Source organism: Pieris napi, chromosome 16 (assembly GCF_905475465.1).
Source record: "Pieris napi chromosome 16, ilPieNapi1.2, whole genome shotgun sequence".
Taxonomy (NCBI): domain Eukaryota; kingdom Metazoa; phylum Arthropoda; class Insecta; order Lepidoptera; family Pieridae; genus Pieris; species Pieris napi.
This window is the reverse complement of record NC_062249.1, coordinates 7,195,421-7,221,594: the sequence shown is the minus strand read 5'-3', so window position 1 is coordinate 7,221,594 and position 26,174 is coordinate 7,195,421. Positions and strand designations below refer to the sequence as shown.

General features: G+C 34.2%; 2 protein-coding genes across 3 annotated transcripts; both read right to left on the bottom strand.

Annotated features, from left to right (window-relative positions):
• Positions 1-2,788: 2,788 nt before the first annotated feature.
• LOC125057015 (sodium/potassium-transporting ATPase subunit alpha-like) lies at positions 2,789-5,963 on the bottom strand. The gene has a single exon (XM_047660420.1). It carries the CDS (start codon positions 5,910-5,912, stop codon positions 2,865-2,867), a length of 3,048 nt encoding a protein of 1,015 aa, XP_047516376.1. The 5' UTR covers positions 5,913-5,963; the 3' UTR covers positions 2,789-2,864.
• A 2,411-nt stretch (positions 5,964-8,374) lies between these two features.
• LOC125057322 (WD repeat-containing protein 81) lies at positions 8,375-24,905 on the bottom strand. 2 transcript variants are annotated; one of them, XM_047660969.1, is made up of 19 exons: positions 24,611-24,905; positions 23,648-24,536; positions 23,291-23,450; positions 22,979-23,138; positions 21,636-21,760; positions 20,517-20,695; positions 17,986-20,400; positions 17,053-17,228; positions 16,107-16,294; positions 15,569-15,644; positions 14,871-15,041; positions 13,962-14,122; positions 13,052-13,291; positions 12,195-12,402; positions 11,349-11,504; positions 10,431-10,565; positions 9,782-9,931; positions 9,611-9,717; positions 8,375-8,793 (listed from the first exon to the last, which is right to left on the bottom strand). In XM_047660969.1, exons 1-19 carry the CDS (start codon positions 24,815-24,817, stop codon positions 8,562-8,564), a joined length of 6,135 nt encoding a protein of 2,044 aa, XP_047516925.1. In that variant the 5' UTR covers positions 24,818-24,905; the 3' UTR covers positions 8,375-8,561. The 2 variants fall into 2 exon arrangements, with proteins under 2 accessions (XP_047516925.1, XP_047516926.1); XM_047660970.1 differs by lacking the exon at positions 17,986-20,400.
• Between the last annotated feature and the right edge of the window lie 1,269 nt (positions 24,906-26,174).

Genomic DNA, 26,174 nt, shown 5'->3' with positions numbered 1-26,174 from the left:
TAAGCTTTTGTGTTAGTAGTTCTTTTCTTTGCGCAGTGTTGGCCTAGTGGCTTCAGCGTGCGACTCTCATCCTTGAGTTAGTAGGTTCGATCCCCGACTGTGCACCAATGGACTTTCTGTCTATGTGCACTTTGATATTCACTCGAACGGTAAAGGAAAACATTATGAAGAAACCGGCAAGTCTTCGACCCAAAAAGTCGACGGCGTGTGTCAAGCACAGGAGGGTGATCACCTACTTGCCTTTTACATTGGCAAATGATCATGAAACAGACACAGAAATCTGAGGCCCAAGCCTAAAAAGGTTGTAGCGCCACTGGGTTTTTTTTATAAATTTGAATACTTAATCTTTCTTGTTTTTATTGCGAACGTAATGAATAAGTTAACTCTTTTTTGCCGTTTTGTGCCTACGTTCGTATTGTTATCAAATTTTTCCGTACCCTATCTGTAAAAAGCCAGTATAAAATTAAGTGTGAAATAAATACAAACATATCATATCTGGCACACCCTTGACATACAATGGACCTAAATACCTACATTCTAAAATAATGATTGATATTTTTTGTGTTAATTTTAGTTTACTAGACTCTAGGTCGATTCGAACGATAAAATAATTTATTTCTATACGTTTGTTTTTTTTTATATAGAACAGGGGCGAACGGGCAGGAGGCTCACATGATGTTAAGTGATACCGCCGTCCTTGGACAATTACAATGGGGCAGAGGGCTCGCGAGTGCGTTGCCGACCTTTTAAAAGGTAGCATTATGTAAGAGCTGAGATTCAGCAACGTAAGATGGTCGAAGCTTACATTTTTTTGTTAAGACAGTCAAGAAGTCTGGTTTCTATTGTTTTTGGTATATTTCCTACATCTTTATATATATAATTCTTCTGTGAGTGTGTATGTCACTGAACTTCTCTCAAACGACTGGACCGATTTTGATTAAATTTTTTGTGTGTGTTCAAGGGGATCTGGGAATGGTTTAGATTCACAAATCAGCCCGGCAGGTGGCGCTGCAGTCGGTACTTTCATACTTTAATATCCTAATAGCTTGAAATATCATGCAGGACAACGTCCACTAGTAGTAAAATAGTAATTAAATAATAATAAAACTGACTCTCCGATGTGGCACAATCTGCTCCCTGTCTATTCTAGAACTTGGTTGAAAAATACACGTCGAATTAATTGAAAAAAAATTAAAAATTAATTAATTTTATTATTTTATTTAATTTTTAAATTAAATTAAAATTATTGTAATTTAAATAAATTATGTACTTAAACATGATTTTCGTAATAATTGTATTTCATAAAACTTTGAACTTTCTGCACTTTTCGCTTTGCTTTTAAAAATACATACAGCATAAATTGACCATATATTAACGTAATTACTATTCTTTTAACGTAATTACTACTGGTGGCGACACCATACTCATTGTATGTAAATTTTAAATAACGATTTAATTAAGATGACAGAATTGTAAGTCGATAAATAACGTCTAGACATCAAGACATCTTTGTTAAAATATAATAATATAGCATTGCAAGAGAATATGCAATTCTACGGAACATATCAGGAAAGAGCATTTGCAAACAAACTACTCCGGTCTGATCTCCGGTATGAGGTCTATGGTTCAAGTCCTAATGCTAGACATATATACATATAACAAAACACAGTTTAATGATAGCGCTAGTTTTTGATAATAGAGGTCCCGGAGGTGAATATAATGTTCAATATAGTATATATTTTTGTAGTTCAAAACTAATACTTTTATAATAAAAAACTAACTATTTTCTTCATTTTCCAGTGATCATTTCAAATTCCTTATATTTACCACATGTGTCAAAGTTAGCATATCTCAAAATACATATTTTTATCAATAAAGACTAAAATATTATAAAGCCCTAATAATGCTAAACGTGATTATTTAATTGTTGGCTCATATTTTGTCGGTTTTAGTGGCGCACACGATTTTATAGATTTGTGCGCAATGTGGGTCACATCGCGAGTTAGGCTATCTAAGTACTCAGTACGCCGCTTGTCCATGTTCGATCTAGATTAAAATTCATATTGGCCGCGCCCGCGCGTATGTTAGACATATTCACAGACAGTTAAGGTTTCTTACTAACGATTATACAATAGTAAAAAGTACCAAGACATTTAAAAAATCAAAATAAGTCTAAATGAACTCTTTTTCGTCTCTTTACTTCTACTAGCAATTGTTTCTATTTGCTTTTATTTATTTATTTTCAACAGAATTCACTGTTTTACAACTGTTGCAACAAGTAATATTACTAAGTAAGTTACTACTACCACTATTCATTTGCCATAATTGTCACACATTCTACATATTTTATTATATTTAATTATGGTATACGGTTTAATAATTTATTTAATAAATAGAATTCAACATATGTAATTTGTATTTTCATTTAACTTTTCTGTTACTGAAACACAGTAGAAATCATTTTTTTTTGTAATTAAACATTTCATTAACTTTACAATATTTAATAATAATGCTTTAATAATTAATCATAATATTTAATATTATTATTTGTACCTAATTTTACTTAGTACTCCTAGCCTTACATTTATGTCGCAAAGACTAGTTTCTTGATAGTAATTTGAGTGTAAAATGCCTTTCTTATTAAATGAGACTGTAATTGCACAAAACTAACATATTACGTTTCGTACATACTATTAGTATTAGTACCTACTTATTAGAAATTAAACGCATAATCAATAATTATCAGTTAAAGAATTAATTATTATAAGCTAAATTATAAATAATTTAATTTAAACTTAAATAACATAAATTCATCTTTTCTTAGAAACTTAAATATTTTTTGTTAAATGCATTATTTTTTTGTTTTAATAATAGGTTTCTCTTTCAACCCACTTAGATACATTGCGTCTTATTAAGTATCTTCTAAATTCATCACCTAGGATCATGAGAATGAAAAAAGGCATGGCCAGAAAGAAATCATGCCAGGAGATAGGTTCAGTGCCAAAAACCTCGTGGCAGAGGGGAAGGTAAGTTACCACAAGTGCCGCAATCAAATCAACCACAATACTCATGTTGAGAACATGATTTCGCATGCCCTTTTGAAGTAAGGATATACGTCGTGTCTTACAAATGATTACATCAGATATTTGTGTCCAACATATAGCAACAAAATATGCAGTTTGGGCTCGTCTTTCCACTCGTTTCCTATCGCCGAACAGCCATTGTCTTCCCAAAGTATCTTTCACCAAAGCATTGGGAGACTCCCAATCTTGCCGAACAAATAAAATACTGGAGGGAAAGAATCCACTTTGGGCGAATACAATAAAGTAAGCATACATTCCAGCAAAGAATTGGATCATACCGACCTGAAAATATGCCATGAATATGAGAACTCTGTTCACAAGATGATCTGTTGGCTTACGAGGTGGGAGAGACATTATGTCATCCTCAGACGTCTCGTAAGCTAGACTCATAGCGGGTAATAGATCAGTTCCAACATTTATTACCAATATTAATATTAAAGTCATTGGCAGAGGCATTCCTACGCAAGCATACAGAACGAAGGGCAACATTTCAGGAGTGTTTGATGTAAGCGTATAAGCTATTGTTTTCTTTAAATTGTCGAAAATACGCCTACCTTCCTGTATCCCCAGTACAATAGACGCAAAATTGTCGTCTAATAGTATCATATCCGCAGCCTGCTTGGATACTTCTGTTCCAGTTATACCCATTGCTATTCCAATATCAGCCCTTTTCAAAGCTGGCGAGTCATTGACTCCATCACCCGTTACAGCTACGACATGGTCTAGCGATTGATACGTTTCAACAATGAATAATTTTTGTTGTGGGCTAGTTCGCGCAAATGTGATTTCTCTATATCTTTTCTGTGCCATTAACAAATCTCTTTCACTCATCTTCCGTAATTCATCGCCAGTGATAACAGCTGCTTTAAATTGGCTTTTAATTAGCGGTGGAACATCTGCTAAATCAATATGATGTTCAAAAGCGTAATCGTATGCTGTAGGCTGTGTAATAGTTCCACACTGCCTGGATATAGCCAATGCGGTAACCGGATGGTCTCCTGTTACCATGATTACCCGTATACCAGCCTGTCGACATAAACCAATAGCTTTATCTATATCGCGTCGAGGAGGATCTATCATTGATATTGCGCCTACGAATCTTAAATTCTCAACAGGAAAGTTTCTTTGCTGTGTGTCAAACTTGTAACCTATAGGATAATTAGCCAATGACAAGTTATAATCGCAGTAACCTATAACCCGTTCGCCCATGTTTGCAAGTTTAATAAAGCTTGCTTTTAGCTCTTTCTTAATTTGAGGAGTTAAAGGTACATCTCCTTCGTCAGTTGATACTGTTGTGCAAAATTCTAGGACAATTTCTGGAGCACCTTTCATAATTAAATAATAGCTGTGTGTTGCCTGCATACGATGAATAGTAACTTGGTATTTGTAAGCTGAACTAAACGGTATCTCCGCTTCTTTAGGATTATTCTCTCTTATTTGTGTCGCAGAGCGGTTAAGTTCCATGTATCGCAAAATCGCCGATTCAGATGCGTCTCCTAATATTTTTCTTTTCTCAATTGGTAGATTGATGGTGTCATGTGCAAACGTAGCCTTAAGGTTTAAAGATGCAGCTAAACTCAAAGTTGCATATGAAGGGTCCGAAACATGTTCGTGATCATTTTTGTCAAAAATTACAAAGTTACAAAACAAATGCGATACGTTCATTTGATTTTCAGTCAATGTTCCAGTTTTATCTGAACAAATACACGAAGTTGAGCCTAATGTTTCTACAGCTTGTAGTGTTTTAGCTAAACAGTTCTTCTGTTTCAAATTGTTAGCAGATAAAGTCATACATACCGTCAATGTTACAATCAGACCCTCCGGCACATTCGCTAAGATAATACCGAGCATGTATTGGAGGGCACTTAACCAACTTTTTTGAATTACGAATACCATAATGAAAAACAATATACCAAATGTAAATGCAACGCCACATATCAACTTTATAAAATGCGTAATTTCTTTGGCAATTGGCGTTTCTTCTTTTTCTAAGCCAGTAACCAAACCAGCGATTTTTCCTATTTGCGTCATCTCTCCTGTTGCCACAACCACCCCTTTGGCAGACCCTTCAGTAATCGGGCACCCGAAATAGACCATATTTTTCGATTCTAGTGGATTTGAGTTAGTGCACTCAGGTCGGTGTTGGATTGGTTCAGACTCGCCGGTAAGTGAAGACATATCAGTTTTAAAATTAGTGCATGAAAGAATTCTAACATCCGCTGGGACCACTTCCCCTCCCGTCATTTCCACAATATCACCTATGACCACATCAGAATTTGGGATAATCTTTTTAGTATTATCTCGTATAACAGTCGCGTTCGGAGGAACTAAATTTTCAAAACCACTCATAACTGCCATGTTCTTAGCTTCTTGATAAAACCCAAAAAGTCCAGTGCCAACAATAGTAGCTGTGATAACGCAACCCAAGTAAAGGTATTCCTTACCGCTGTGTCCGGAAGAATCTCCAGAATCTAGTGTGTCAGAGAAGAAATAACCAACAAAATTTAATATAGCTCCGCACCAAAGTACGCATTGAAACCATCCAAAGAGATTGTGTCTGAAAATTTTCCAGTAGCTATTCCCTTTGAGCTCTTTCAGCTTATTAGGTCCATAGGTCTCTAGCATTTCCTTCGCGAATGTTTCCGTAAGGCCAGTGATGATGTTGGTTCGAAAAACAACTTCTAACTGTGCAGGGGAAAGAAAGTGGTCCCCAGAGTGTGATTCTTCTTTGAGCAGAGTCAATTCGGAGACGTCGGGTCCTGCATGTTGTAAGCTTGGATGTCTTCCACCCACCAAAGATGAACTAGAACGACGCCGATGATGAGGCATGATGCCAGTTGAAAGAAAATTATTGATAAAATATTATAAGATTTAATTCTATTTGTATAAGATTTGATGTTTCTAATTACTTGTGTCATCAATTCTTCTGTCACACTATTCTAAAAAGGTTAAATGACTACTTAAAATCATCATTAAAGGCCCATTTAGATGGAGTGTTTCTCGTCTCGAAGTTACGATTATCGAAAACAAAGATTCTTAAACATTCACACCTCTTACTCTTCCACTTTGGCGACAATTGCCTCGCAATGGAAAATTTATTGTGTCCGTGTAAAGAGAATTTCAAGAAAAATAATCGTATTTCGAGGTTTTGTGCCTGTCGCTACCATAAGTGCAGTGCGTGAGGGTGGTTTAATTATATCTGCTCTTCTAAGACAAGATATAATTAAACGGAAACGGAAAAAAACTATTAGAAGTTGGGTTAAAAATGGATAGCTAGGAGAAACAATTTTGGAGCATTGTACCTTGAATTGCAATTAAGTATTAGTAAATACTAAATTGCAAATATTTTCAGCCCTAGCTCCAGTCCCTCAACACACAATTCTCTCGTAAATGCATAAAGAGTGCATTTCTCGCATCACGGTTTTTATAGTTTTCATTTTCCGTGTTCCACACTTACTTCAACTCAAGTTCAATGAACTTAATATTATCGGCAGCGCCAAATTTTAAGGATGTTTGCCAAAAAAACCATAGTAATCACTAAACTCGAATGAAAAATCTCGAACTCAAATCGGTTCAAACCGATTTGTACGATACTCGTATGAACATAAAAATATGTCATACGAGATCGTGTTTATACTAGTCGAGATTCTCTTAAGAAAGAATCTTCTTACTAAAAGTTCGATGTGTAAACAGACGCAGGTTATTATCGCCTAGCGATAAATCACTGGCGAATCTTGTATGACATAATCGTAGGTGAGAATTTAGTTCTTGCCTGTATTTAAACATTTTGATACGATAATGCTATGGCGATTGTTGCTGGTGATAGTCGCGTACGATTTCTCGCAACAGAACATGTGAGAAACTCTCTCCATCTAAATGGGCCTTTATAATATGAATTCTCAAGTCAAATAATACAAATTACGTTTCCCATGCCATTATGTACCCGTAATTTCAAATGGATACGGGTAATATTAAGTAAATAAAAGAAACATACTTAGTGTTGCAGGGTTGGGTGAAATATTGAATAAAACACACAAATACAAGCTAAAAATATCTATATTCAAAAAAATACCTTTAATATAATACAATACATAGTGCGTATAATAACAACGGGTTTATGTCAAAAGCTTTAACTATCCTTATTTAGCGGACTGACTATGGACATTTAAGACTTATGATAATCTGTTTAATTACTATGCAGATAATCAAGCTTCTTATCGATTATTTTGTTCGTAGGCTTATAAGTGTTCTTTACATTGCTTTTTTTCACGCGATGTATTTAATAAATAATATATTTATAAGCAATGTAAATTATATTGTCCTGCAAAACAGTTTGCTGTACATTTCTAAAATAAATTTTAATTGAGCTTCGAGTAAAAACTTTAAATTACAATATTAAATCAGTCAAAGACAGATAAAAATAATCAAAAAAATTCGAATTAAAAAACCATGTCTTTGGTAACCACATTTTGTACTTAGAATAAAAATACTGTACTGAAATATTATAAACCTCACACTTTTTCATATAACATACTTGTGAATTACAATATAATGCCTCAAGTAGTGCCTGAGGCAGTATATATTCCTTTGCTTAACAATTCTTACTCCAAAAAACTTTACAGAGCATCGGGTATCAAATTAAATCAAAATTTCTTCACGCATTTAAGTGGCAACACTGATAATGTTGCCATAAAATAAGTTTAATACACTCTTAAATCTCTGTTGGAATGCAAATTTCGGAATGTGTAACATTAATTAATTGCGAAAATAAATATAGCTGCATTAAAGAAAATGTAAAGTTAGTCTTACGAGAAAGAAATAATCGTTTTGCTGACAAGGTTCTTAGTTGTCAAATGTCTATAATATACATTTATTCTTAATCATGAAATATAACACAGATTATACCACCTTAATAGGCAAGATGAATTCTATCAAATAAATGTACTTAGATAATTATTACATAACTACAATCTAAAAATCTCTTTAAACCAATTCATTAGCGGCCTCTTCTTAAGTCTAGTAATTTCGGAGCTTAAATTATTATCGTCATTTTACTATAACAATTGAGTAGACTTTACGTATGTAGCCTATGTTTAGCTGCCGAATTTGTTTTGTATTTCTTCAGATTCACAAATTTATCTCCACCTCTCTTCATTGAACCCTTACACGATTAGCTCGTTTTAACTCTTAATCTAATCAAAAACAAAATCACGTTGTTTAGTAATTTAAAATTGTTAAATAAAAATATTTTTACTATTAAAATGTGTTTAAAATTCTTTGATGTACACGGTATTAACGGTATTTAAAGTTTTAAATAGTAAAAGAATTTTGTCACGATTATATAGAAACGTAAGGCTGCACAGGACAAAGCATTCTAACTATATCTAATATATGACTTATCGTACGTTTTTATAGGAATGTTCGCAAATTAAAAGACAGTGTTGCCATTCAATTTTTTTCTAATCTACGATCGATTGGTCAACAAAGCAAACTAATATTTCCATTATCGCTACCGAGTAGTAATAATCTATTCAATGGCAACACTGACATACAAGTTAAAACTCCTTTGAATGAATCAGATCGTAATTTAGTGCTGGAAAATGATGCGTCCTGGTCCAGTGACGTATGGACACCAATACGATTGTTAGTAGTTCCAGATATAAGCTCGTTGTAATACACCGAGAGACAGTGGGCCGGTTCTGTGATCCCTCTGAAATGGTTATGTTTAAAGGGTTAAGAAACCACATCTAAAATTTCTAAAGAAAATTAGCACTTCCCGAACGTTACAAACATAACATTTATTACTAACACACACACACATAATAATAATAATAAAGAAAAATATCAAAATAAACATTTTTAAGGTACATTTTAAGTGTGTGTGTGTGTTGTGGTTGTAACTGGCCCTGGCTCAGCATTATGATGAGGAGCAGACGTGTTCCACAGCGCTGGTCATTCTGCCAGTAACCACAATAGTAAGTTTGCGTCTCGGACCCAAAAATAGGAAGAATAATAATGATAGTAAAAATTAACAGTGTAAGTAAAGAAGTCTTGGAAGATTTGTGTGTAAAAGTATATAGTAAATAAAAAAAGTAAAAGATAAGTATAATTGTTACTAAAACAAAGAATAAATAAATAAAATAAAGATATAGATAAATAAATATTTTTGGGCATCCGTCCAGATTAAACACTAAATTTCGTGGGAGTTTTGTTAAGTAGATGTACTTTATAACTGCAACGAATATTTGATTTTAGTTGTAGTAAAAGTAAATAAAGTAATTTTTATGAATATTTTCTGAAGCGGTCACTAATTATTTTAGAATCTATTGAAGCAATAATCCGACTGAAAAATAATAAAAATGATTTTGGGTTTGTCTATTAAAACTTTTCCAGAATTAGTGGAATTACGAATGAAATTCTGTTCGTTTCTCCGCAAAACGATATTTTAATGACGAATTAAACATAAGCAGAAACGTGTATACCTCCGCATGACTACTTTGTTTTATATAAATTCAAACTAAACATACTTGAGATGTGTTATTAGTTCTCCATCCTCCACTTTCCATAGAGCTGTAACTTGATCTAGACCAGAGCTTAACAATCTGTGCTCATCCACAGCTGCTAGACGTAGTACCTGAAAAAATACGTATAAATACCAACGTTTAAGTAAAGTGGTAAGCGTGCTAATATCTACTAACCTCTCCATCGTGTGCTCTCCAATGTGCACGGGGCAGACCCGTGCGGGGCTCCAAAATGGCCACTTGTCCCCCGGCAAGCCCCACTGCCACCCACCCCCCTGCCCCACTTACGCACATACAGCGGATGAACGTACTAGTATTCGATGGCAGCTAAAAAGGTAATTAATTCCTGTCATATTCGTGAGCAAAATTTACTTTTTCGCTGATTACGAACTCGCATTTATAACTTTTAACGTAGGTTTATCTTGTACTCCCAAGAATATAATTATTAGCCGTTCTCTAAAGTGTCTGAATTGTATAAAAAATCGTTATCGTAATAATATGTTTGTCAACAAATTCGGAAACTAAGTCACTTTGAGAAAAGTTTTGAATCAGGTTCCAACTTAAGTACCAGTAAAGTTTTATCATGGAGCAGTGTTGGTTTCGTGATTTCAGAATTTTACTGTCATTCGACTGAGATTGTGGGTTCGATCCTCGTCCTTGCACCACTTTCTCTCTCGCTCTAATCGAACTCATACGCTAAAGAAAAACTCCATGAGGAAACATGCCTTAAACTCTAAAAGGCCTCTAACAACGCTTTTCTTCATAGGTCAAATGATCATAATTTGGAAGTAGGTTTAATTTATTTTTTGGCGGTTGAGAATCTCACCTTCAGCTCATGATTATGGCTAGGAGACCTGGCATCGATCAGCCTTATCGAGGCATCCGTTGTAGCAGCCACTATTACGCTCGAAGGGCCAGGAAGAGTACGGACTATACTCACTGGAGATTTTAAATGATCCAGCTAAAATATATAAACACATCACGCTATATTCAAATCTTGAACACATAAGAAATTCAAAATATCAAATATAAAAATTATTAAGATAACAATTGCAATGCAAGGTACAATTAGAGATTAAGATTCATAAGGAGGGTGTCTGAAATAACGTCTTAATTTCAGAAATTCCTGGTTCAATTTTTTTTTAATAGTATTTATTCATTATGTATAAGTAGATATGTATGATTTCGGAACCTTTTTATGTAAAAAATACCTGTGTCAGAGTACCCTGCTCTTCCATAACAACGTTAATATCTAATTATATATTAGATATTAACTCTCGTGTCACAATGTTCGTTCCCATACTTCTCCGAAACGGCTCGACCGATTCTTAAGAAATATTTTATATTCAGTAAGTCTGAGAATCGGTCAACATCTATTTTTCATCCCCCTAAATGTTAAGGTTTTCACACACCTAAATTTTTATTTTTATTTTAAGACAAAACTTGTTTTATATTTTTGTATGATACAGCATACAAAAATACATACAACCCTTAATTGTCACCCCTCTACGACCAACCCCTATTTTTATTATAGTAGATAGTTATTTTTATTGAACTAAAACATGTTTCCTAGAAATAATATACATGGCAAAACAACGTTTGCCGGGTCAGCTAGTACATATATTATATATATATATATATATATTTTAATTAACGAAGACACTATAAAATCAAGCTACGGCCGTATTCACGCAGGTGAAACCGAAGGTTACAGCTTGTATGTGTGTATGTAATTAGAAATTACCTGGCAAACAACACTTTCCATAAAGGGATCCCATATATGAACAACCGAATCAGTTGACACGGCCAGACGAAGGGATTCCAGAAATGCAAGAGATAACACTCCCTTTTTGTGACCTGTGTAAGTCCAGTTACACTGAGTGATTGCGTTGCCGTCACCCTGAAATATGTATGAGCTTTATACTACAAAAACCTAAAAATATGTGCTATAAAGATTTCTTAAACTTGAGAAATTTTAAGTTATAAGGAATATTAATTATATATAATTCCAAGGTCATTATATTTTTTTGAAAATTGTATAAAATTATTTAGGTACTAAATATAGGAAATCAATGTGAATGAAAATCTCCCAAAACTCATTGTCGCCATAACATTAAATGACACTTCTTGACCACTGGCTCTTCTATGAGATTCACAAATTAACTAATAAATTTTAAACGTGCTAAAATACGTTTTAAATAACTATGTGTATATTAATCAACATTTTAAGGATCTTACGAACACAATATTCTAAGCGATCAATAAGAAACTTTATTCAACAAAATACTCTACATGAGATCTTAATTATAATATTGCACGTCGCCATCGGACATTTTTATTATTTCCTCTCAGAATTATATGGAGAGAGTTATTTCTTTTTAATTAAAATACTAAGTTTTGTTCATTTCAGTCTGTGGACGTCCACTGCCAAAATTATGACGATAAAAGTCATTTTATCCTGTTTATTTAGTAGATTAAATTAGTCTGTGACGAAAGGTTACATCTAAACAATACCATGTCCCATTCACATTAGGAGGCTAAACTCTCTAGGAAAAGCTTAAAAAAATGATTTTTGAAAAATTTATCCTACCATATTCCTCAAAGACCATAACCGCACAGTCTTGTCCTTAGACCCGCTCATGAAGCTGTTTTCATTGTCCAAGCAGTGTATTGACTTCACAGAATGCGTATGGCCGGAAAAACTTTGCAGTTTAATCTGTTTCAAATTAAACCTGGCCTCTTTGTCAGCCCGACCGATTTCGTGTTCCCAATATATTAGCCAGTCGCCGCGCAGATGGCTGTCAAAGACATCGTAAAATTAAAGTGAGAATGGAAAACGCTGCGTTTGATTGTCATTTGTCAATTGCATTTGAACAGTCTTAACGACATCGTGACGTCGCTTTTTGACTGTTCCGTCAATGTGTCGGGTAAGAATATAAAACTACGACGCTACGTTACATTGCATTAAATTGTGATTGGAAAAATAGACGTGGCATCGTTACGCATCATCTCATGTGTCAAGACGTGTTGGACTTGACATGGTGTTGACCTATCACAATCAAACAAAACGCGCCGAATGTTTGTCTTTAATTTTACTTTCTCTACAATATCATTTTGAAAGTCAAACATAGATTGAATTTAAGAAGATAAGCCATGATGTTATAGGTTCCTCATTTTGAAGAGTACAAATTATGACGCATAACGTGGTATTTAGACCACCAGTATGTGAAACCAGCTGCCTATTGAAGTATTTCCGACCTAACTCGACTTAGAGTCCTTGAAGAAAAGAGTTCCAATTTTTAAAAGGCCGGCAACCCACTTACGAACCTTCTGACAGTGTGAGTGTTTTTGAGCGTCGTTATCACTTCACACAACATCAAATGTGTCGCTTGTCCATTTAAAAAAAAGGAGCTCCATAAAAGAGATAACCAACCTATAAGAACTTACCGATCACTCCTACATCCGTCTCCTTTGTAAGCAACAATATCAAATCCAACTCTAGGCACGTAAGAAACATCACTAGCGACATCTATCCTGTTCCCTACTAAAGTGACATTGGAGCCAAAACTGTTGGAATTCGATATGTGTTCCAGATCTTGTTTTGGAGTAATATCTATGTATTTTTTCAGAGGTTCATCGCTGAAAGAGGACTGTACGCGCTTGTCTTGTGTAATGTGGAGAGGTGAGCTGAAATAGGGAAAAATAGGACTCTCTTACTTAATTCGTTGCATATTTAAAGTTCCAATAACCTCAAACAGTTGACTTAGAAAAAATATTTCACTATTAGGATGATTACCCTTGAGTAACACAGCCTAACAATTAAATAAATAAATGTCCAGCCGTTCGAAGTCAGCGAATTTATTACAATAATTACATAATTCGATAAATGCGTTACAAAAGACGAGAACTTCGAGTTTATATCCTTAAAAAGCTTTATTCAAATATGCTGGACTTCGGTAAAAAAACATTGTTGTCCTAGGAGGCTTCAGAGTGCAAGATCGTAGATTCCGGACTGTCTACGCGGTATAACATTGGCACGTACGGTGATGGAAAACATCAAAAGGAAATTGGCATGTCTCAAATCCATCACGACTAACAGGCTGATCACCTACTTAAAAAAAATTAACAAAGCAACGAATAAAATCTGAATCCAAGACCAATATAGAGTTGTAGCGCCTCTGGATTATTGTTATTAGTACTCGAGTAAACATAACTAAAATAAATACGTAAAAACAATCCGTGTCTATATTTTTAACTACACTTCAATTTACACTACAACTTTTATGTTTTGAACAACTCAAATGAGATTTTTATGACTGAACCAACCAAAACAGGCTAAAAAATAAACAAAACTTACCTAATGCAGTGTTTAAGTCGATATTCCTGACAAAGATTGCGTATAGTATCGCTGTTTTTCAGCGCTCTTTCTATAGCGTCTGTACCGACTAGTTTAGTGAACCTCGTGTATGCGTGGTATGCTAATTCACTGTCGAATACAACAAGGAGCTCTTCTTGGGCCTATAAGGAAGATTTAATGTTAACAATACACGTAAAAATATTCAAACCTATACTCAATTATAAGCTGAATTTCATGGAACTATGGATTTGAATTTAAAATTTATTTTGATGGAGGTAGGGGAGCATTCAAGTATAACGTAACGAATTTGGGGGGGGGGGGGGGTCATTTTGTAAAACGTTACGATGCAGGGCGGGGATTGAATTACGCGTTATTGTCAATATTATTTGCGACTTTCCAGTACTTTGCACCAAATAATGCTAACTTTTAGGTATAAAGAGTCACTTTGGTGGTCACGAAACGTTTTACTATTGGTACAGAAAAACGTTACGGCGCGTTACATGGGGGGGTTTAATAATCTCCAAAAATTGCGTGACGTAATACTTGAACGCTCTCTAGCCTTTTATATAAAATCGATTATTTTGATAAATTCCATGTAAATTTATTTTATCATACAAATTATTAGCATTAAGCATACGTTTAAGGGATGTACGGGAGACATAGTTGGAAAATTCTCGACTATGAATCTTATCCTTAATTTTAGTTGCCAGTCTTTTTTTTTTCCTGTCCTTTTTGTCCTGTCCTTTCTATTTAGGTTCTATATAAAAATTCCGAAAAAAATAAAATTAAAGGGACCTAAAGATAATTAGGTCCTGCCTACATTCCTACAAACTATGATTATTTCATATATCAAGTATTGCATATTACTTCGTTAGTAGGATCCGAGCCCGGACCGAAGGACCAACTTACAGTAAGGGTAGCAGCATCATGGCTATCAGGTAAGGAAGGAGGCGTACACGCCAATTCAGGAAGATCAGCTCTAACAACCCTTCCATCACGGACAGCCCATTCAGCTGTACTCCCATCTCGACAAATCTCCAGGAATCCTTCTAATTTTGGTTCGGAATCTTGGTCTGTGGCCTTAAAGCATTTTGTCTAATTAGTTTTATAATATATAAATAAAGGCTTTATTCTATGACAAAATAAGAAGTATTTGGTAAGACCATTATTATTAACATATTTAGCAAACAATTTTATAGTAATTATCTTCTGCCATAATCCAATTACTTTTGTTACAAAAGAATAAACTTTATACAAATCTTATCTTTTCTAATTACCGTTTTCTGTTATCGACTAACAAAAATTCGAGTAATGGCCTCATTTTCATATAAAAACTTTACGTCATAACTTGTACTTGTCTTGAAATAAAAAATGGGCTATACAATGTTGACAAATTACATAAAAATACGATACTTTTAGTGAATTCTTTAAACCGTTTATTATATCGACACTATTCACGACTTGTAGTCTTCAATTACAAGTTATTGAAAGCATATCGTTTATTGAAAATATTCTTATACAAATGAATTATAATACATTATGACACATTTTCTCTATAACAAATGGTGTTAATGAATATTGAAGTTTAGATATTGTATGTGACCCACCTTTTCTGTGTTAGGGTCCTCTTGTTTTGGCCAATTATCAGTTTTACCCGTAGCTTTGTCAAACGCGAGAAAGAATCTATAACATAATAAAACAGGTTATAAAATACTTTTTATACCAAAACCTTTTTGTAAAAATATTTGTAGTACTCTGCGGTACGAAGTTATCTCCGTAGTTAGACAGTTGTTTATATGTCATCCAATGTCAACATATGAATACAGAATGATTTCCATGACTATAAAAAACAGTTTTTAAATGTACTACTTTTATTCTAGAGTTAGAAGACCGGCTACTGCCGGTCTTCTAACTCTAGAATAAAAGTACTGCTCTAGACACAAGATGAGTGGATGCTTCCAAAGTCACTCCACATGACAGCACCACAGAAAAAAAAACTGTACTGCATCTCTTCTAAATCACTGCCAACTCTATGTGATATATACAACATTCGAAATTCATAAAATCAAAAGTTAGACTTTTGGAAGCTAAAGGTGATAAAATCAAAATATATATATAAAATATTGGTAAAAAGATTATGTATACCTCTGCAAAGCCGGAACACACAAATGCTTCCTGGTCATCTCGGGTCCAATCCTAAGCGCTAGGGCGTGCAAGGCATCGAGCAGTTTCCGTGTGAGGGCACAGCGCGCTGCAGCTCCACTTGGGAAGGAACTTCGGCTGGTGCACGCCAATCGAAGAGCTGGCTGAAGGATTGATTTGAGGAATGTGTCCTGAAATTAAGAGTATCAAGTTAATTATCAAGGCTGTGGGTGCCTGCATGTTGCACTGCGCTATATTCCAATAATTGTTACGCCATGGCTATAAGAATATTTAATCACATTCCTAGAAGTTATAGATCACTGCCATGTAATGTTTTCAAGGTGCTTTTATGGCTTGGGCGAATATTTGGCCTATAAGTTTGACAACAATTAATTTATAAATAGCTTGACTTATTATTATGACAGATGTTCTTATTATGACTCAATGAAAAGTAATGCCTTTGACATTTGCATGCTTATTTTTGTGTGGCTGATTGTGCGGATTTATATAATTGATCGATATAAATGTACCACTTTCTTGCAAATAAATGATTTATTATTATTATTAAAGAACAGGTAGAGTATGTGCAAATGAAAACCATCGTGCAATTTGAGGTCGCAGAAGTTCTAAACCATATTTTTTGTTTTAGTTCAACATACAAAATTATATAACTTAGTATAACTTCGCTTTTCTTTTCGCACAGTAATATATGAAACCGCTCTTTTTACAATTTTCTTGTTCAGGCATCAGGCATTCCTAAACACTCTACTATCTACTAAATTTGTAGTAGTTTTATATTTGTACCAAGGCAATTTTTTTTAACGAAAATGTTTATAAACAATATTAATATAGCTTAGTTTGCCATAATCCCATTATACGCGTAAAAATATCACACATATTTCAAAAACGGCACGTGATTAACCTTCAGTGTCTAAAATATGTTTCGAACCTGTAACTGTTCCATGACCTTCCCGTCGGCCATGTAGGGCAGCAAATACTTAAGAAGTTGCAGACAAGCCACCACCCCGCCCTCTAGCGGTGCAGATAAACGACGCCGACACGAAGCTATTAACTCGCCCATGTGAGGCAAGTATTGGAATATTATTAATTGTTCCCCGTACATTGCTGTAATTGGAAGAATAAAAATTTTAGCACTACAGAAAAGAGGGAATGGAATTCGTTGCATTCTTTTTTAATTTATGTATGTTCACCGATTAACTTTAACGAAACGAATCAATTATAAAAATACTTAACAAGTTCTACATAATTTTGTTATTGATATATTCTGACGAAGTATTTTTGAAGTTATACTTCTTTAGGCGCGTTATGAAAAATTGATGAGAGTGAAATTTTACGATGCGCGCGCACCTGAGACACAAAGTTGTCAGTGTGATTATAGCGTGCGCGAGAGAGATGGGAATAAGATAATCTACGAGTAAAAAGAAATAGAATATGCGTGAAGTTAGCAGCTATGCCAAGAATTTTGAATAACCATAATGACATTTACCTTTTAAACAAATAAAGGAGTTTTAATTATTTTTTCAAAGAAATTTAGCAATGCTTTTTCACAAAGACCTATTGTTACTTAGTTAAAAGGTTATGAAACATACCTAGTTACTAAATTGAATGAATAATAAAATAAAATAATAAATAATTATTATTATTATTATTAATATTAATTAATAATTGAATAATATACTAGATATTAAATATTATTAAATTACTAACGTTAAATATTTATTATTAATTTTTAATATTTAAAAAAAAATTAAGAAGGCCAAAGAAGTATAACTTCTTACGCGCGTACATAAGTACACGCACCCTATTTTTACTGTAAGAAATTTCAATGCCGGTGTAAGTTATATTTTCGTATCAAACTCACCTACAATTGAAGTAAGGCACTTAATAACTTTAATAGCATTACGGTCTCCAACAACAGCGCTGTTCACTAAAGATATCTCATCAAATTCATCTTTGTCTTCCATTTCACAAGAAGCCAAATTTTCTTTTCCAATATAACATAAGGTAAGCATTTTCAAAAGATTTCTAGTTATATATCTACATGACAAAACCGGACCTAATCTATGAGATAGCCATATTAAACTTTCCGAACTCATATCTGATATTTTGTAGGAATCATTGTACTCTTTTCTATCATCACCCAAAGATTTTACTACTGGAATCGCGTGATCAGCTTCTGTACTTTCTGGTATGTCCAAAAGTTCGCTTTCCAGAGAATCGGGATGTCGTTGATCATCCACAAACTGCAAATAACTAGTAAACATTGGTTTTGGCGTATCTATGTTAGGTGACAATGCTTTACGTATTTCTGGAACAAGGTCTCTCTCCTCTTTGAAGTGATCGGCGTTTTTAAATGTTAAGTTTGTATAGAAACGGGAATTTCCAGGCGATACTTGCTCTGTGGACGGAGAAGGAGTATGTAAAGTATCCCTGACTGCTGTATTGGAATCGACCGAACCAGTCGGCGATTTGCTTCGGCTGCTGCTACTTTGATTTCTTTCCTTGTCATTTTCAAAATGAAAGAGTTCATTCTCACTTCTATTATCGCCATCCTTTTCTTTTAAATATTCACTAACGTCAGACATTGTTTTTTCAATGCTCGGGGTAACAATCTGTTCCGAACCACAGGAAGTATCAGGAGAGAAAATATCTGAAGTAGTTGTTAGAACATTCTTAACACTTTCGTCTGAATATCTCGGCTTCTTGTTTGCCATAGAGCGACTGTGACAGGAATGGCCCAAAGCCCCAGTTTGGTAAGAAACGTCTTTGTACCCTCCGACAGCCTCTACTAAGTGCTGAGTGATGTTATCCAAAAAACACTGAAGACCTAGCCTCACCATTAATTGGAGTAGAAAAATATTATGATACAGTTTTATAAATTTCTGTTTGCTGGCCAATATAGCAGACGATGTAGCATCGTTTTCCGTAACCTTCTCAGATTTCTCATACACAAAATCGTCATCCTCATATAGATTTAAAATATATTTGAGTAGTTTGTTTCTCGTTTCCGCCGGACCTAAAGCTTTAGCTATCGTATCAAATAGATGCCACGCTGCCAATACTGAAGTGTCTTTATTTTCTAATAGCTGTATATAATGTTGTAAAAATATATCTAAAGCATCAAAATCATTTAATCCAGTGTATAAATTGAGAAGCACTCCCAAATGGGTTATGCATGCTTGAACTTTTCCCTCTGCAATTTTTTGAGCAAAATATAACTTGGTTTTATCAACGTTTCCGTATGTTTCACACTGAACGCCATCACATTCGTACGTGTATATTATATTCAACTCATTACTGGTAACCTCATATTCATGTAGGGTACTCAAAAGGCTATGTAGAATAATGAAGCTTTGTGGAAACGGTATCAAATGTTGCATTAACAGGGGTTGCAGTAACTGAGTGGCCGTCGGCGTCGGCAACCCTTTATCTGTCACCGCAATTTTTTTATGAGGCTCTTCTTGTAGGTGCAATTCTTGTTTGAAAGAGAGACTAGGAGGCTGAACATTCAATAACAAGGACGCAATATAACTAACACACTTCGGTAATGAACGAAAATTGTACTTCAAAACCGCCCGACAACTCTTATATCTTTCTGTAAAATCACCACTGTTCTGCCTCAATGGTCGTATGTAGTTATGAAGAAAGATTTCAACAATAAGGCACCCAATTACAAGCATATCTTGCCTTCGACTCTCTGTTACGAACTGTTTATAAACATTCGCATCAGTTGTATACCTTGTATTAAACATTCTGCTCTTCCTTTCCTTCAGCACACTTTCTAATTGCGAGTCCTGACTCATTTTTTTCAGAAATCCCTGGTCATAAGACGCTAAGAACATGTGGTTAGTGAATGCCGTGTCATCCGTGTCTTTTTGTACGGTTTTGTCTTCTACTGGACATAAATTGAGAGCGGGAACATTGGAACGGGAACTCTCTTTATCGTCAGACTTGCTAAAGAAGCATTTCGTTCTGAAGTTATCCAACGTCTCCAAAGTCTGTATGGAAGATGCGGGGTTAAATTCTTTTGGGAGGTAGATAACTGCTTGGCCATATTCAGAGCGTTGTACTCTATAGTGTCGGGAGTGTGACGATGCCCTGTGTTCATTGTATGGGACATCTTCCTCTTGTCCTTTTGTAAGAGAACGAGCTCTCGAACTTTTCTGGCGCCGTATCCGTTGGGTAGGAACCGTCAACCGAGATATGTGTTGCGGAAGGCTACTGGATTCGTCTTCTTCGTCAGTTATGTCATCTGAACTATCACGGACGGATTTTCCTAAAAAAACAAATAATAATTTGCTTTAGAAATACTGTTATTCAATCGAAATGTATACAAAGGTAAAAAATAATTTTACTATTTTGTGTTGAAAAAGCTTTTTTTATAAAACCTACTGGTATCTCTAGGGGTTGTCCACCGCAATCTGGGCGGAGCTGGTGGTAGTGGCCTAAGCTTGCGAGGTGGGTGTGGCGCTGCCAACAACTGAACTGCAGTACCACGTCGCGTCTTCATATGTTGATCAACAAGGGATAGACACACGTTTTTCGCTTTTATTGCTGCTGGTCCAGATAACCTTAAAGTATTTAATAAATATTGTATAGAAGAATTTTCTTTAACATCCTTACTTAAAATAAGGTACATTTCGGTCGCTTTGAGGGATACAAATCTATCTTTCCTTAAGGCTGAGTAGTCAACTTAAAACGTTGAATTAATTACAAGCTAACTTTATAAATTAAGCCGTTATAATTATTTTCGACTTTCCTTACACATTAATGGTAAGTTTTAGCTATAAAGAGTCACTAGGCGGTCACAAAACGTTTCCTATACTTGAGTAAAGTACTCTACTTGGGTACAGAAAAACACGGCGCGTTAAATGGGGGGGGGGGTGTCAATAATCTCCAAAAATTGCGTGATTCCCTAATGGTTTAAATATATTTCATTATTATTTACATATATTCACCATCACCTTCACACTTTTTTCGTGTATGCGTGTATACGTATATATTTAATTTTGCATATCCATTAAGTACTAAGTTGTTGTTATGATTGAAAACTGGTCACCATATAAGACTGGTACTGGAATGCCTAGGCGGCTGAGTAACGCACGCACAAGATGTCTTACGAGTTTATGAACAAGTAAAATATGTATCCTCAAATCTTGTCTTTTTTTTTTTAATGGCTCTGGCACGATTTGTGCATTAGCCAGCGTCAAGAATAGGATTTTTTATAATTCGTGCTAGTCTTTAGAAATTCGACCGTGTCCAACATGTGCGGTTTTAGGCACTCGCCCGGTACCGCACAACCCTCCCAAAGGTCGAGAACAAATTTAAATTAAAACTTGCCCTCGAACCGGGAATCGAACCCCCCTCACTTAGCTGCCACTTAAAAGACCGCTAGGCTATGAGGCCCCTCTTGTCTTTTTAAAAATCTTAACAAAGGTAAAGTTTTAGCAGACTACTTTAATGTCTATATACATGTGATACGACTAGAGATTTTGATTTAAAAACACCTACTTGTAACCAAAAGTTATATCTATCCAATGATGAAGATTTTCCGAGACGTGAGAACTTTCTAGTGCTTCTCTGTGCTTTGTTATAAAGTCCTCAACACATGTCGCCCATGTAGGTATTCCAAGATCCTGTATAAAAAAGTTGCATGCATATTTATGATTGATTGGACAATTCACACAAATTGACCTAGACCCATGCTAAGGTGAAGCTTGTGTTATGGGTACTAGGCAATGGATATACATACATATTATAGATAGATATAAATACATGTTTAAACACCCAAGACCTAAGCACAACACCAAATGCTCATCACATCTATGTTTGTCTCAGCCGGGGATCAAATCCGGGATCCATGGATTCGCAATCAGGGGTACTACCCACTAGACCAACGAGCCGTCAAATATACATATATTTTGTTAATATGATTGACACCATCGCATTTTTAAATAAACTATGTATTTACATTCCCAATAAAACATGTAAGCATTATAGTCTAAGAAAAGTATGTCAAACAGATATGATATAAATAAATTTTTTATGCTCATTATTTCAAACATAAAAGCTTTAAGGGTGCTCATGTAACACTTATATTGTCTTCCAAACTAGTATGGGATATAAAATTTAAAAGTTCTATTAATCAACTAGATGACCCCGTGAACTTTGTTTCACCAACATAATATATTTGTGTCAAAACTTTTAAAACATACCAAAGAGGTCGGCCCTCATACAGCAGACTACATACTAATACTATGAAACACATATTTTTGACATGTAAATGACAACCAAGTGACAATTTTTAATTTCTAAAAAGACGTCCAATTCCCCATCTAAGAACAGTTTGTATTGGGAAAATCAATTGTCGTTTTTAGTATTTTTCTTTAATTATTATTTACGTATCCCATCGTTTAAACCTTCCCTGATCTTCCACAAATATTTTAAGATCATAATTAGCCAAATCGGTCCAGCCGTTCTCGAGTTTTAGCGAGACTAACAAACAGCAATTCATTTCTATATATATATATTTTTTTTATTTTTTTTATTTTATCTATTCTATACAAGATCCTAAATAGAAAGAAGTAGGCGTGGTGGAAACACAAACTGGACACAGTTTTTCCGTCCACCAGGTCGTCGAACATATTTAAATAATTAACCTATTACACACTCAGGCCAGTGACATACTATACAATATAACACCCCCACCAATAAACCATAAAAATTGCACGAACAACATAAACCAATTGAAACAATGACGCTCCACAGCCGATGCAAGAAACCTGTTCTTGACGAGAATATAGATAGATAGATTTAATATTTTACAAGTACATATTATTGTGTGAGTTTCTTACAGGCAGATCTTCATGTATGCTCTTAAATACTGAGGGATCAGTATAAAATTCTGGTATACATTCATCTGGAGTCCATTCCTGCATTCTTTGTATGGAAGCCGGGTACTCTGCAGGCACCCATTTGTTCCTTACATATTTACATAATGTTTCTTTTGGTGTCCTAAAATATTTAAACTTTTACTTATAGAACTATTTATATATAGAAAAAAGAAAACAAATTAATATTCTAGACAGATTTCTTATTTACAAAATTGGATTTAAAAGTTGCATATTATAAGTAATAAGAAATAATAGCAAAAGTAATAATTATACCTTCTAGCAAGATAAACATAACAAGTGATATCAGAGAGGGCATCAGTAACATGATGAGGTATTTGTCCACTGCAACCTGTCACATCATATGTCATGTCCAGCTGACGATCACCTTTGTTTAATCTGTATTTTGATTTAGTTAAATCTCTCCAGTTGTGACCTAGGTAGAGTATTAAACACAATATGTAAATATCCCGTTAAACCAACTATAAATTATAAACAAGAAGTTGCTAGGAATATATAAATAACATTTATTACTCTTTATAGTATTCAACATCCCTATTTGGCATATGTTGTTTTTATAATATGGAACTATAACTATTGGAAGCGATGGTTACACTTTTTTTTGTCACTTACCACATCTCGAGGAAAAATCTGTGACCCACGGAACCATAAAATGAGCTTGAGGATCATTAGCTGATCTCCCAGCTAGAGAATTTAAATGAAGTAGATAGTCCAAATTAGATAATTGTCCCCTCACCCACAGCATACACAGCTTCTCTAATTTCACTGCATTGTTTCTCCAACACCCTTCTTCATCTGATAGACTATTCTTGCTTTTTACTACTTGGCTTTGCACATTACTCTGTTTACCTTGACTTTGCTCACAAATTAATGATGGGTCTAAACAATAGACATTGTTAGTTATGGAGGGCATCACTTGCAACCACAAATCTTCAGTCAAAAAAATATCTCTGAGGTCCAAAGAACCCAAGCACAGACCTCTATCGCCCATCGCTTTTAAAACATATAATAATTGATATATTACAAAAAGACCTCTAGCATATGTCTTATCTATTATATTTGGACTGAAATTAAGACAGTCTAAAAGACTATTCTCATAATGACTTCTGTATACAATAAATATGTTATTTTCAGACTCTAAAGTAAACATAGCAGCCAGTAAATTGTTTTGAGTATCATATGTTTTTGTCACAGGTCTGCTCAACTCTTTAACTTCAAATTTTCCAGTTCCATCTGGCCTCAGTTTGATAATATTGGTTCCATATAGCCTCATAATAACTTCAGTGAGTAATTGGTCATGTTCCAATAAATTAACTATAGCTGTTTCCTTGTTACTTCTTATATTTTGAGAATATTTTTTGTATGATTCTTTCCATAAATTTCTTTGATTATTTTGCGATACATATTGTAATAATTGTGAAAATGTAAGAGGTGAATCGTTTACTTCAGATAATTTGTATCGGGGTAAAGGCAAAACTTTAGATAATTTTTTATTTAGCACCTGAAACATTTTACAACGAACTTTATGAAATATACTTTAAAAGGCGCATCGTATAGCATAATTATGAATCTTACCCTAATAAAAACTTTTTTCCACGGATACGGAACACTTTCACCTGGCTGGAGCGTAAAATCTATATTATTTACAGAGTTATCTACTTCTATATTTTTAAGCCATTTCTTCAACCATGTATTATGAACAACAACAGCAAATAAAGTAGGAGACGATGTAGTATATACATTTTTACTATTTAACCTAAGATCCCTAACAATACAATCCATTTCGATTTATTTCTTCTAATTTATTGTTCTTTGTTTTGTTTTGACTTGAGGATAAACAAAATTTTTATAACTGTTGATATAAAGTCAATTTGTCAATGTCGATTGTCGAAAAGGCACATGATGTAGTAGACCCACAGAATGTAGTTCGTAATTTGATCTATGCAATTCAGCAGTATTGTCAGCTCTTCGTTACAAAAGTGCGCTAAAAAGTATAGTGCTTTTCATGAAAGAAGTCCCGCGGCGATTTTTGGAACTAAATTTGACAGGTCGGCAATGTTGTCATTCGTCGATGTTATCAAATTCGTTTGTTGTGGTAGATTTTTGTGAATTTTTAACTAGCTTAGTGCATTTTATAGATTTATTACAATGCCAAAAGTTGTAAAAGGTTCGGCTCGAGAAATGATATTAAAGGTGAAAGAGTTCTGTGAAGCGGAACATAAGAATCAAGGTGTTTTAATACCACTAAACAATGTTCGGAAGAGAGTTTCCGCCATAACTGGTACTTTTTAGAGTTGCCATTTAATAATTTTTTGCTGTATTGATGGGACTTTTATGATATAAATTCGTTTTTGCGACAAAATTTAACAAATACATAACGTGATGAAACTAGGTAACTGAAATTAAAACATATATTACATAGTACATAAGCATTATAAACTTAAAGTTATTATTATTTTTAATTGTTCATAATTTAATTGCAGGTGTGTCAGAGAAAACTGTAACAAGAATTACAAACGAAGGTATTGTAACAACAGCAGTGTGTACTTCGAAAAAAATTGTAACCCAACAATTATGCAATAAAACTCTGAATAAAAAATTGTATTGCTTTTATTTACCCTATTTTCTCATCTTTTCCCTGTAAGTAGGTAGAACACCGCTAATATAAGTAAATAAAAATATACTTTTTACATAACAGAAATATTGTTTCGAAGTATGCAGAAAATAATATTATTTGATAAATTACATCTGCTAAATGTAAATAAAATAGGTAAATTTTTTTATTCATAAATGGCAACATTATGTCATGCGATTGCAGCGCCGCGTCTGGGGGACTTCTTTCATGAAAAGGACTATAATAAATAATTGGTTATTGTGCACTTTTAACGTTTTAATTTAAGCCAGTTACGACAGGGAATTAGAATGCATTCTTGAATACACTGCATTCTATAATTCCCTTCGCATTTGCTATGCGCTTACGGCTATACTACTAAGTTACGTTAACAAACAATTTGACGAAAATATTGATACTTAAGCGATTATATTTAAGAACATATTTTATAGAATCTTGTTCTATCATTCTACATTGATTGCACATATGAGCTTGTCCGCAACAATATTTAAATAAACAGTTGCTGCA

Excerpts from the sequence above, each read along its gene's own strand:
- LOC125057015 (XM_047660420.1), bottom strand. The coding sequence starts at position 5,912 with ATGCCTCATCATCGGCGTCGTTCTAGTTCATCTTTGGTGGGTGGAAGA.
- LOC125057322 (XM_047660969.1), bottom strand. The coding sequence starts at position 24,817 with ATGGATTGTATTGTTAGGGATCTTAGGTTAAATAGTAAAAATGTATAT. Across the intron at positions 16,295-17,052 it reads AGGTCATGGAACAGTTACAG|GACACATTCCTCAAATCAAT; the intron begins GTTCGAAACATA and ends TCTTAATTTCAG. Across the intron at positions 14,123-14,870 it reads ATGATGCTGCTACCCTTACT|GCCCAAGAAGAGCTCCTTGT; the intron begins GTAAGTTGGTCC and ends TCTTCCTTATAG.